Here is a 13,063-nt window from a genome sequence, read left to right as displayed (position 1 = left end):
TGTCACATCCACAGAAAAATGTTCTGTGAAAGTTTGAAAACAGGGCTACTGCTTTCATTTTACAGTGAGAACAAAAAGTGCTAATTTTTTCCTCAGGTATGTCTAAATCAGATTGTGTGTTTGGATCCCCTTCTCCACCTAGTCCCTTGAGACCAACTGGCACATTTGCTCAGGTAAACCTAGCTCAGACCTGAGCAGGAAGCCCTTGGCTCATCTGTCTGTCAGCACGCACTTCCCGAGTGCTAGTCCTCGGCGAGGTGCTGGGCGCCCCAGGCCCTGGCCTCTTCCTTCTGGCTAACGCTCCTGGCTCCTCCCTCAGCACCCCCGCGCCGTGTGTGGTGAGGCTTGCTGTGTGCCGATGGCAGGGGTGCTTCCAGGGCTCCTGAGTCTCTGTCTTGCTTTTCAATTAACTTGCAGAGTTCTGCCTTCCACACGCCTAATTTCAGCCCTCTCTGGATATGGTTACGGTTTTAAGGCTGTTTCAGATGCTCTTCCTTTCGATTTTGTAAACCAGTCTATTTCATTTTTTAGGCAGTGCTTTTACATGAAGACAAAAAGAAACAAAAAACAACCATATTTTTGAGTCCCCAGTCAGGTATGTGGGTTTAAAAAAAAACAAACAAATGTGTGTTATTTTATTTATTGCATAGTTTACCACATGCCTTTTGAGATGCTTCCTTTGAGTATGTGGTTTTAACAGGGACTGGACGTCAGAATCACTTGGGGAACTTTTACAAATACAGCTGCCCTCCCCCCACCCTTCAGAGGTTAGGCTTGAGCCTGTGCTCTAAGGTGGTTCCTATATCATCCCTAAGTAAGAACCGTAGCCTTTAATTATTTGTTCCTCTTCCACGCTTTTTGTTTCTGATTTGAAATTGCCACTGTCTTGTCAGCAGTATGTTCTCCTCATGAGACTATCTACATACACAAAAGTAAGGAAAGAAAGAAATTGTTGGCCTGAACTCCTCTCTCTCTCTCTCTCTCTCTCTCTCTCTCTCTCTCTCTCCGCCCCCCTCCCTCTCCTTCTCTCGGCTGCATCATTTATTCATTCCTTCAACAAATAGTGATTAAGCCACCACCCCCCTACCGCCCAGCCTCTAAGCACAGAATATGGGCCTCAACACTGACAATACAGCAGTGGACCAGCCCCTTCTCTCATTTACTCCACATCCTTGTCAGAAGAGAAGTGTAAATATTCCCTATGGCAACAGGTGCTAAGAAACACAAAGCAGGGAAGGGGAAGGGAATGCTGGATAGGACTGTGGCGTCTCTGATGAAGTAACATTTACACAAAGAAATAAAAAGAGGGGCAAGTTAGGGGAAGTTGGAGTTAGACTGTTACCACAGAACGAAAACCACATTGTCCCCCCGTGTCACTGAGTGACGTGAGCAGGGAGGGGTGGTAGGCGAGGTCAGGGTAGATGGATCTGGATCATGAGGTGCCTTGAGCGCTGGCAGGGATGGCTTTCTTTCTCTCCATGAGATGGACAGCTTTTGGAGGCTTTGGAGCACAGGCGGTATTGTGGGAATTCTGATGGCAAAGGTTCCCGTTGTAAAAGTCTGCTGGGCAGAGGTGAGGGTGGCAACAGAGCCACGAGGAGGCTCCTGCTGGAGCTTAGGGGAGAGCCGGCACTGGCTCACACTCAGGTGGAAGCAGCAGGGGACTCGAGGACTGGTCACGCTCTGGATATTCTGAAGGTGGTGCCAACATGGTCTGTTGCTGGGTTGGATGATTGCATAGGACAGAATGCACCCGAGATGACACTACGATTTTTGGCCTGAGCAACTAGAAGACCAGAAGTGGGACTTCCTGTGCAGAGAAAGAGGAAGAACAGATTTGGGGACAAAGAGTCCAGCCTTAGCCATGTAAATTTGGCCGCTGGGTGTTTGAGTAGAGATGCCAGGTAGCCAATGAGATGTACGAGCTGGGCGTTCAGAGCAGAGGCCTAGGCTGAAGATAGAGACTTGAGTATTGTCAGGGCAGAGATAGTATTTGAAGGCCTGGGTAGGAGTGGGATCGCCTCCGAGGTAAACACAGAACAAAAAGAGAAAAGCATTTAGAGGCTCAAAATAAACAAAGGAGACTGACAGAAGACGGTCAGTGAGGGAACAAGTGAGCCGGCTGCTGGAGTCCAGTGGAAAAGGGGCCTCAGAGAAGGGCTTGGCCATGTGTGGGTGCTGCTGCTGGGAAGTCTGGGGCGGTGTAGACTGATCAGTAAGCATTGCATGTGGCAGTGCAGAAGTCACCAGTGAGTCGGAAAAGAGCCCTGCCTCTGGAGTGGAGAGGACAAAAACCTGATTGCAGGGATTTCTGGTGAGAAGCGCTGGAACCAGTCTGGGCAACCAGACCTCCCAGCATCCTTTCCGGCCTGCCAGGCCTGTGGACAGATGCTCAAAGGATGGCAAGATCAGGAGGCTCTGAAGGCCCTTATGGTGTTCAAGTATGCTTTTGATCCTGAAAGGGAAAGGGAGAAATTGAGGGGTGGTGGGAGGAAAAACAAAGTAACTTTAATATACTGAGACACTTTTTTAGCTTTTTTTAGTAAGAAGGGATGAAACTTTAAACTTGATACAAATATTCTGAGTTCTGGCCTGAAGACCCTCTTGGTAAACTTTGCCGTGTGTGTGTGTGTGTGTGTGTGTGTGTGTGTGTGTGTGTGTGTTTCAATAAAGTAGGTTTAAAGAAGGGAAATTGTATAAGCAAATAGAGCACGTGTAGTCTTTTTAACTTGATTATATAGTTTCTGAAATTTTAAAACTTCATTGATATAACGACATTTTTGTATGTAGTGTAAAGCAACTCAATATTTTATGCTCGGTCCATATATGTTGTATGTGTAATGTGGGCACACTGTTTTTAGATTGGAGAGTGGCTGTGTTAGTTAGAATGTGAAGAGACAAGCTGTCTCTACCGTCACTGAGAAATAGCGCTCCCGATTCCGGGGCAGCCTTCTGAGCCCCCGCGGTAGAGAGAGTGCCTCCCTGCGCTCACCCACCCAGCCTGAAATAAGCTGGGGCGCAGTGACCCCACCCTGGGAAAGCAAAGAGAGTTCCAGACAAGGAGTGTTTGGTTGTCTCTACTTGGAATGTTGTTAACAAGAGAAAAATAAATGGAATAATGAAATTATTTAGCTACTTCCATTTCTGTCAGGATGGAGATGAAGTATCTCAAGTATATACAATAATAGGATTAGGCATTTCTTTTTACGCCATGTGAATTTTAGGGTTTGGTTTTTTTTTTTTTTTTTTTGGTCTGTTTTGTGTAATGATTGTAGACAACATGTGAAGTGACCTCAAATCTCTTTACGATTACAATATAAGAGGAATGGGCGTTAGGTTGGTACAGAGGTCAGGTGATTCAAAGAGAAAGAACCAGAAATCTTGGGAGAATTACTCCCCTTACCTGAAAAGGGAATGGTGTGCGCAAAGGTAAAGGACTCAGGAGGCTCTATGAGAAAACGCAGGAGCAGCTGTTTCCAGGGAAGATGTAATTGTTCTCAGTGGAATGCATGGATGTAAAAACAAGAAGAGTTCTAGTGGGAAACCTCCAAAATCAAACAGAAGTGAAATGGGAACGGGGCCCTGTCGTGAGCCAATTTGATGGACAGTGAGAGCAACCACGAAGGACAGAGGAGGAGGGTGACAAGCAGCCTCTGAAAGCCAGATGTGGGAAACAGACCCACTGCCGTTTGTGGGATCACTTCCCATAGATCCTGCGAGAGTTTAAGGGTCACAGAGTTACCATATGTAAACAAGCCAAAAGAATGTTGTTTTTACGAGATTCAGCCTTGAACAGATACTTCCAGAACATTACACATAGGAAAAATACCGATCCTTGCTTCATCAAGATGCTCCTTTTGCTAAGGTCAGGGTGTTGAAGAACATCACCTCTGCAGGCAGATTGCAGGGTGTGATTTCTAGCTTGTGATCTTGAAAAACCTGCTTAGCCTCTACTTGACTCAGTTTCCTCATCTGTTACAAGGGGATAATCATCCCTGACTTGTAGGGATGTTGAGAAATCCATGTGAAAGCACTTAGGACAGCACCTGTGTGTAGCAAGCAGCCCAGAAGTTTGTAGGGATGGTGATTGCATCAATGCTCCTACACTGCATCCGTCAGCATAGCTCCTGCTGAAGGTTTTTACACATCTTGAATGTAGAAGTTTATTCTGATTTTATAAATTGTTTGTAAGTGGGGGAAGAATACAGATGTTGGACATCCGGACATATACCTGGAAATGGCATTACCAGTTGACAATAAGGATTACTGTAATTATCTTCTGCATAAGACTTGCATATTTATAAACATTTTGAGCAACTGTAAAACTTAAAACTTGCATTTGCTACAGAAGAAAAATTATTACAATAAATATGTCTACTTCATACCAGAAAAAAAAAAGAAAACATTAATGGGTGGTTAAAATCGATCTTAATTGAACTCTTCAAGTAAGTATATGACAGCTATTAAGACTTGTCAAATTTACCCACAGTATATTTACCCAAATTATCTATATTATAAATCTGAAATATGTCTCGACTGTAAGTAGTATTAAATTTCCCCAGAGCTGCTCTTTTCCACAGTGCTGAGTGTGTGGTGCACGGGTAGCCCCCCAGCGAGCTGCTGGTAGGACAGCCCCTGTTCTCTCCTATTAGCCTTATTGGCCGTAGGCAAGAGCCCGGCTTCTCTGGGCTCCAGACGTCTCATCTACCAGTGCTGACGGCACCATTTAGCCCATCAGACCCTGAGATTCAGACACCCAGCCCATAATAAGCACTCGGCCAAGTTCTCTTTCCTGACTTTCCATTCCTTTCTACTAGGCTGTATAGAATTCTTAACTCCCAAATGGGAAGAGCGGTGGGTAGACAGTTTGGTGAATTCCCGTGTTCTTCACTGTGACTCCCCCCCCGCCTCACACACACACCTGCCACAATGCCTTAGATGTCCCGTGAGTCTTGTTGATAAGAGGTGTACACATTTTGAAAGAACAAGGAAAACTAAGTGGGAGAATGGTCAAGAATATGAGCTTTCAGGTCAGACATACTTGAGTTTGAAGTACAGCCCAACCATTTGCTGGCTGACTGAACCTCTGTGCCTCAGTTTCCTTATTCATAAATTGGGGCTGACACCTCACAGGGCAATTGTAAGGATTAATTTCATCTACAGAAAGCCCTTCACACAGCATCTGGCACATATTATCCCTCAAGTTATCACTGCCTTGTTACTGTTGTAAACAAAACCTGCCCCACTGTTACTTACCTCTTCTAACTTAGAGGACAAATGTATAATGGAAGTTTTTAACAAAAAAACAGGAGTACGTGGAGGTTGTAGAACCATAGCCATCAACTGATTTTTATGCTTAAGTGAATTACTCTGGTTTACATGTAACAATTTATTCAGTATGAGAATCTCAAAAAACTAACATTTTTCTATTCCTTAATCCTCCCCTATTTTGCAAAGAAAATTACATTTCAACAAAAAGAAACTACATCTGTCTCTTCATTTATTCCATTTTAATCTCATGGTTTGAAATCTTAAAAACTGGAGATGTTGTAAGAGATTGGTGGTATCTTTTCTCCCTCATAATGATGTATATATACTAGTATAACTTTTTTCCTTGACCAGAATTTAAAAGCCTACTGAAAAAAAAAAAAAAGGGTCTTTATGATAAGGGCACCACCTGGCTGGCTCAGTCAGTAGAGCATGTGACTCTCGATCTCAGAGTTGTAAGTTCAAGTCCCAAGTTGGGTGTAGAGATTACTTAAAAACAAAATCTCTTAAAAAATAAAATAACAGAAGTACCTTTGTAAACAATATGGGGAGACCTTATTATTGAGTACAGATCATTCTTTTTGATACCCTTTTTGATATTCCAGTATGTGAATATACCATTATTTATTTAATCATTCCTTATTAATGGACTAGCTATTTTCAAATATTTGGTATGTCAGTGTCTTCCAGGACTTTTTTTGCTTTCATATTCTTCCCCCAAAATGGAGAAAGCCCATACACATCTCATATATTTTTAAGTTGATATCTAAATTTTTCATTAGAATTACAAAGTATATAACACCCGGGGTCTTTTAAAATAAATATTGACATTTTAAAATAAAACTTCTCAATTAGCCTTAAATGTTTCAAATGAAATTAATATGCTTTTTCATATGAGCTACTATTCATTTACAGCTGTTTAACAGGCAGAAATTTTATATCATTTAACTTTCCTCCTTGAATTCCTTTGTTTTACTTCCATCTTAAGGTGGTATATTTTTATCATATATATTTCAAGCATTTTAGGAGCACCCAGGTGACTCAGTCGGTAGAGCATGCGACTCTTGATCTCAGGGTTATAAGTTCAAGCCCCATGTTGAATATAGAGATTCCTTAAAAATAAAATTTTAAGGGGCACCTGGGTGGCTCCGTCAGTTAAGCCTCTGACCTCTCAGCCTAGGTCATGATCTGCAGTTCATGAGTTCAAGACCCACATCGTGCTTCTCTGCTGTCAGCGCATAGCCTGCTTCGGATCCTCTGTCCCCTTTGTCTCTGCCACACTCTCTCTCAAAAATAATAAATAAACATAAAAAATTTTTTTTATTAAAATCCTAGAAAAAAAGATTAAAATTCAAGCATTTTATTAATCAGCCTATCCTACTCATCTGTAACAAAAATACTTATACATACATTGGATCGTTATGATCTTTGTCAAAGTATAAAAATTTCTAAATTGAGTTTTGCATTAGAATATATAATTGATCAAATGTTAATAAATTTTCATTAAAAATGACCTTTTTATGGGTGAAAAAAATTTTTTTTTTGTTTTTGTTTTTTTTTTGTTTTTTGCACCAGTCAGAGATGGGGCAGAGAGAGAGAATTTTAAGCAGGCTCCATGCTCTGTGTGGAGCCCAACACAGGGCTTGATCCCATGACTGTGAGATCATGACCTGAGCTGAAATCAAGAGTCGGATGCTCAACTAACTGAGCCACTCAGGCGCCCCCCAAAATTTTTATATTCACATACCAAATGTGATGGCCATTCAGTGAGATAGATGGGATTTCTCCATGCATTCATGTATTGTTGGATCAATACTACTTATTGCAGGAGTGAAACGATGTTCCTTAACCATTTTTTTTTCCTGAATCTTTTGTTTTTATAGTTGGCAACTGTCGAGAAACCTCAGTAGTCTTTATGATAGGATACTAAAAATAACAGATACTTTTTCAGGGAATGGAAGATGTTTTACAACAGTGCCACTCAGTTATTGTCATTTCTTTTTAACTAAATGCCCAAAAATTACATAGTAATGTATCATCAGGAAGTAATTTTTGATGATCACAGCTATCAGTGTAATTTTTATGAAAGCTAAAAATGTGGGGTTTTTATTAGAAGCATTCACACTGACCACAGATACCAGCATTTCAGCACCCCAGATCCACATACCACATTAATATTTGGATGAGTAGGAGACATGCCACTCTTTTTTAAAGTAGGAGAAGAACTGTGAATGAAAGACAGGTGTGCCTCCTGAGAACCAGCCCAGAGCCTTGGAACACTGCCGTCAAGTCCCCTCAAGCTCCCTGCCCTCTTGTCCTGTTTCATTGGCTCAGTAATACACGTGCCCGAGTTTCAAGACCACTGTTTATGTAAAACTCTATCAGGCACATTTGCCTAGTTACTTCCTCAGGATAAATTCCTAGTCAGAAGAGCAGTAGGTTAAAAAGTATGCACGTTTTCACAATGATGCCAGCAATGTCAAAACGGGATTATTGACAATCCCAGGGAGTCCCTGACAGCCTGTTTCCCCTACCCTCACGTCATGGCAACAGCCCCTTTTGCCAATTGGCTTGTATCCTCCATTGAAGGCTCCTATTTTTCATGTTTTCATTTGTATTTCTTCATGTTTCTGTCTCTGTGTTTTTCAATTAGGGTATTCATCTTTGTTTTTTAGCTCTTTCCACATAGAAAGCCATACATGTTTTGTCACATGTTCTATCCTTCACCACTACCATCCCAGTTTATTATTCTTTCAGCCTCATTTATGATTCGTTTTGCCACGTAGTCACTTGCTTGTTTGGCTTAGTAGTTTCATCTAGCCAACTTTTAGGTCCTTTCAAGTCATGCTTATAGTTTTGTAAATTTCTTGTTCTTGCCCCTCATTACATGAAAGTTCATCCGCGTTTTATTTCTAGTGGTTTTACGTTTTTACATGCACATTTTTTATATGAAATTTCTTCAGGTTCCGGGAGATTTATTTTTATATATAGGGGATGTAGTAATAAGACTGTTAGTACTATTCTTAGAAAAGAGCAGTTTGTGAACATTTTGGAGAAAATGTAAAGATACAGATATAAGCCATCTATTAGAGAATGGAATTTATTTTTTTCACATTTTCTTTTCAATCTTTTTTTTTTTTTCAACGTTTATTTATTTTTGGGACAGAGAGAGACAGAGCATGAACGGGGAAGGGTCAGAGAGAGGGAGACACAGAATTGGAAACAGGCTCCAGGCTCTGAGCCATCAGCCCAGAGCCTGACGCGGGGCTCGAACTCACGGACCGCGAGATCGTGACCTGGCTGAAGTCGGACGCTTAACCGACTGCGCCACCCAGGCGCCCCTCAATCTTTTTTTAATAAAAGATCATTAAGATGGTACAAGTCCCCTTTGACTACCATCCCATACCCACTCCATGTATCGTGTCCCCTCCACCCCAGAGGCATCTGTTATGCATTCAGGTGTTCTTCCAGTTCTTTTCTAAACTTGCATATGTAGCCTTTAACGAATGTGTCCTTGGTGATTTTTTTAATTTAAATGATGTATTATACTGTGTAATAAGAATGTTCTACAACCTGCTTTTTCATATCTATTTAATGAAGTAATTTTGAAATTAATATATATTGCTATTTATACATTTAGTTTTATTTTCTTTCCAGTATTCCATGTATGAATACAGAATATTTTATACATTACCTAGCACATGAGCATTTAGGTTGCATTTGTTTTTTTGTTACTATAAACAGTGCTGTAGTGAACATTCTTTTCTGAGTCTCCTTGAGCATATATGAGCGATTCTATAGTTTTTATACCTAGAAGTCAAACTGTTGAGTCATTACATATGTGCATTTTCAGTTTAGATATGTTAGCAACCCTGATAGGTGAAAAATACTTTGGTGGTGTTCTCATGTATATTTTCTAGACTGTGGTGATGTTTTTGTTTATTAAGCGGTTGGAGTTATTCTTCTGTGAATTGCCTGTTCATATCATTAGCCCATCTTACTTGTTTGCTGACCAGTTGGAGTTCTTCTGTGAAGTCTCTGTTCCTATCATTTGCCCATTTTCCTGTTGCATTATTGTTTCCTTATTAATTTGTAAGTGTTCTTCATTTATTCTGAATACTGCTCCTTTATTATATACATTCTATGTATCTTCCTCTAGTATATCTTGTCTTTCTACTTGTGTCTGTTGCCATTCCAGAGTTTTAAATTTTAAGATAATCAAATGATTGACTTTACATGATTAGTTTTCATGGTCATGTGGCTCAGTGATTTTAGGGTCATCTTTAAGAAATTCTTCCTTGGGCACCTGGGTGGCTCAGTCAGTTAAGCCTCCAACTTTGGCTCAGGTCATGATCTCACGGGTCATGGGTTCGAGCGCCTAGAGCCTGCTTCGGATTCTGTGTCTCCCTCTCTCTCTGCTCCTTCCTTCCCTGCTCGTGTTCTGTCTCTCAAAAATAAACATTAAAAAAATTTTTTTTCAAGAAATTCTTCCCTTATAAGATATCCATCTATATTTTCTTCCAATACCTTTAAAACTTTATTTTTTCTGTTTAGATCTTTAACCCATCTGGATTGTACGTACAGTATGAGGTGTAGTGATATAAGCTTTTTGTCCCTTGAATGAAAAGTCGATCCTAGATACTTTGGGCGGTTCAGAATATCAAAGATTTGTTGCCTGTAGATACTCTAGGGTATAAATACCACAGGAGAATGCTTTGCTTCTTCCTGATAGCACTCATTTTTCACTATGAGTTGATCATCTAGATGCTATGCTTTGAAAAGTTTGCTTCTGTGGGGCATAAATTTCTATTTGCATACTTAATATGTTTACCTTAGAAAATGTAGTTAAGCAAAATAAAGAAAAAAGAGCCATTTATACCTAATTCTAGAGCATAACTACTATTTAGGTTTTGGAAGTAAAGTCTTCCCATCTTTTTCTATCAATGCACTAATAATGGCTAACATTTATTGAGTACTTTCTGTGTACCAGGTACTGTTTAGTTGTTTTATCTGTATTAATTGATCTACTCTTCACAATAATCCCAATGCGGATAGGTGTAGGGCCCACATTTTACAGATAAGGAAAATGAGGCACCAAACATGATTGATGGGATTTTTCATTTGTTTTTAATTTTTCATGTTTATGAAAATACTATTCATGTGGTTTTATAACTTTTTATGTTATTAATTGTCCTATGCATACCTCATATTCCATTAGCCATATCACAAATTTTGGACATTTAAGTTATTTGCATACTTAAGTTATTACTAGGTTTCTATGACTATTCATTTAGCAAAATTCCTACCCACCTCTCTGGCCTTCTGATCTTCCTTCAATTTGGTGATCAAAAATTATTTTAATTTGCATTTCTTTGATCACCCAATGATACTGAATGTTTGTTATATATACTCCTGCTTTTTTTTTCCCTCTTCCCAAAATTGCTTTTCATTTTCCCAGCTGTATGTTGGTGTTCATCTTTTCCCTATTGACTTGTAAATTCTTTAGCAGTAAGCATAGCAAGCCTTTTTCATAGGTAAAGCTTAGGAAACTTCCCCACCCCAAAATTATATAAATATTCACTACTTCTTACACTTTGACTCTCTTCTATTTAATTCTCAAATTTAACTCATTTGGAATTGTGTGGAGAAGAAGGATATGTTGTAAGAAAGATACCTAAGCCCCCTTTCTCCCAAAATACTTATTTGACACAGTACCAGTTATTGAACAATCCATACTTTACCTCATTGGTTAAAAATGCAACCCTTGGCATATACTACTTTCTTATATGTAATCACTTAAGAATTTTCAGTTTTCTTGTTTCATTGATCTATTTATTTATGCTCCAGAACAAGACTTATTAACTGTTCTGTAGTATGGTTTTAATTAGTAATCTACATTTCTGTCCTTCTCCTGTAAATATAATAAATGTTCTTTTTTCCTTTTTACATCCGTAAGTTATTGCTAGAATGTGACCATCCACAGGTTCATATCCACAAAGTAGTGATGCAAGATATTTATTTCTAACCAAAGAGTTTTTTGCAATCTGTTCTGTGTGGTTGGAAACGAAGACACTGATCTATGCAAAGCAGGGGTTTTGAAAAGTCCACTGACCTTCTGCACCGATACGGACATAATGAACACGCCACTGTATTAGAATGATGTCACTCTAGCAACTTGCCTGCCTTAAGAAAGAATTTTGACTAGGTGTGTGTTTAATTGATCATGTTCCATACATGCCCTTTTTATACCTAGCCCTACTCACTCAATCCAAAACAAGTGACCAATGCCAGTGTGAAAAGTTTCTGTAAATAATGAATAATAAGAAGTAATCTTATGGCTTTTGTGATAAAGTGAGGCTTGTTTTATTTATGTTGGGTTTTGTTTTTTCCCCCCCTCTAGGTAGCCTTTCCAGTAAATATATGACTCAGGGAAAAGCCTCAGCGAAGAGGACCCAGCAGGAATCATGAGGGAAGGAAAATGCAGCACTCTAAATGGCCACTCAGGCGGTCCCATTCTCTTTGAAATTAGGTTCATTTCACAGGACACAGCAGTGTAGATCAGGCTTCTACTTAACACTCTAGGGAAATGTCAGATTTTTTTTTTTAACTTAATGAAATTGTTAATGAAAAAAAATTAATAGTCTTAACCTATGACAAATCCCCATAGATATAAGGATTTTAAGAGAAAGCCATGACGTATGTATTTAAGCCAGGTTTTATTTTTTTTTTTAAGCCAGGTTAAAAAAAAAAAAAAAAAGCATAATTGTGGGCCAGTATTCAGTGAATACAATTTCATGGTTTTTAATTCTTTCAGAGCACACTAAAACTGGTGTGCTGATAAACCCCTAGTAAATTACCCCTTTTTTTCCATCTATAAATCCCTTTTTTGTTTTGAAGAGGGGAGATTATATTTATTGTTGTTTACTGAATCCTTGTGTGAAAGCATATCAAATATGTGTGAACTGCTACTACTGTATTTACTACGATTTACAAGCCGATTTCATTGATATTTGTAGAAGTGATGACGCGAACACGAGTACATATTTGTGTGAGCCTTCCGGGGTATGCAGCGCCACTGAGGGGCTTTGGTTTTTTTCCCCCTCTCTAATTTTAAGTTGACATAAAATTACTATGCTCCTACAAATGAAGTAAGGGAAACGAATAGTCCTGTTTGCTGCTAAAAACATTTTCAAAGGAAAAACGACAAAATATAGAAGTGCTTTTTACTTTTTATGATACTCCGAAATTAGGGTGGAGAACTTTTAAAACTCCCTGAAGATGAAAGAGGCCATCTCTGCCAATCACAAGTTTGGTTGGTGTCATTTTGGGGTCTGACTGGAGCCCTCCTGGAACTGTTTCTCTAACTCCACAAGCCCTTCCAGAAGTAGTACGTGGCCAGAACTATACCTCGGTTTATTTATCATTTTGAAATAAAATCAGAATTTCAACCTGTAATTTTATCCACATTCCTTTCTAGCGAGAGTCCTAATGTCGTGAGGAAACCAGATGGAGGGAGGGCAGTACAGAACTGCTCCTCTTCATCTGGCGCCCCCTCTCCTTGTGCTCATGCCAGCTGCTGGTCATCGGCCCCACTGTGCGCCAAGCTCTGGGAATGCGCAGAGGAGAGGCACAGACTTGGGGGGATGGAAACAGAGAAGGACGGAGAGGGTGTTTGCTGGGCAAGCGTTCCCAGGTAGGAGAGGGCTCGGAAAATAAGACATCTGTGAGCCCTTATTTTCACCTACCGGAAGACATATTCCAGTTAAGGAAGAATCCTATCGCGAGGAACTACAGA

The 13,063-nt window shown here is 39.8% G+C and overlaps 1 protein-coding gene across 4 annotated transcripts in view; it reads left to right on the top strand.

Annotated features, from left to right (window-relative positions):
- Positions 1-12,723, top strand: part of TUT7 (terminal uridylyl transferase 7) — a 61,225-nt gene extending 48,502 nt beyond the window's left edge. For 2 of the 4 annotated variants that reach the window (XM_047103023.1, XM_047103029.1), the window contains 3 exons: positions 97-173; positions 532-595; positions 11,669-12,723. In XM_047103023.1, the coding sequence (XP_046958979.1) occupies positions 97-173; positions 532-595; positions 11,669-11,736 (209 nt within the window). In that variant the 3' untranslated portion in view covers positions 11,737-12,723. The remainder of the gene's footprint in view (positions 1-96; positions 174-531; positions 596-11,668) is intronic. The other 2 variants (XM_047103040.1, XM_047103035.1) reach the window with 2 other exon arrangements.
- Positions 12,724-13,063: the final 340 nt, after the last annotated feature.

Source organism: Lynx rufus, unplaced genomic scaffold (assembly GCF_022079265.1).
Source record: "Lynx rufus isolate CCGP_SWC_20201006 ecotype Redwood Valley unplaced genomic scaffold, mLynRuf1.p SCAF_10, whole genome shotgun sequence".
NCBI classification, from domain to species: domain Eukaryota; kingdom Metazoa; phylum Chordata; class Mammalia; order Carnivora; family Felidae; genus Lynx; species Lynx rufus.
Note: the sequence above shows the minus strand (reverse complement) of the source record. Positions and strands in the feature narration are given on the sequence as shown.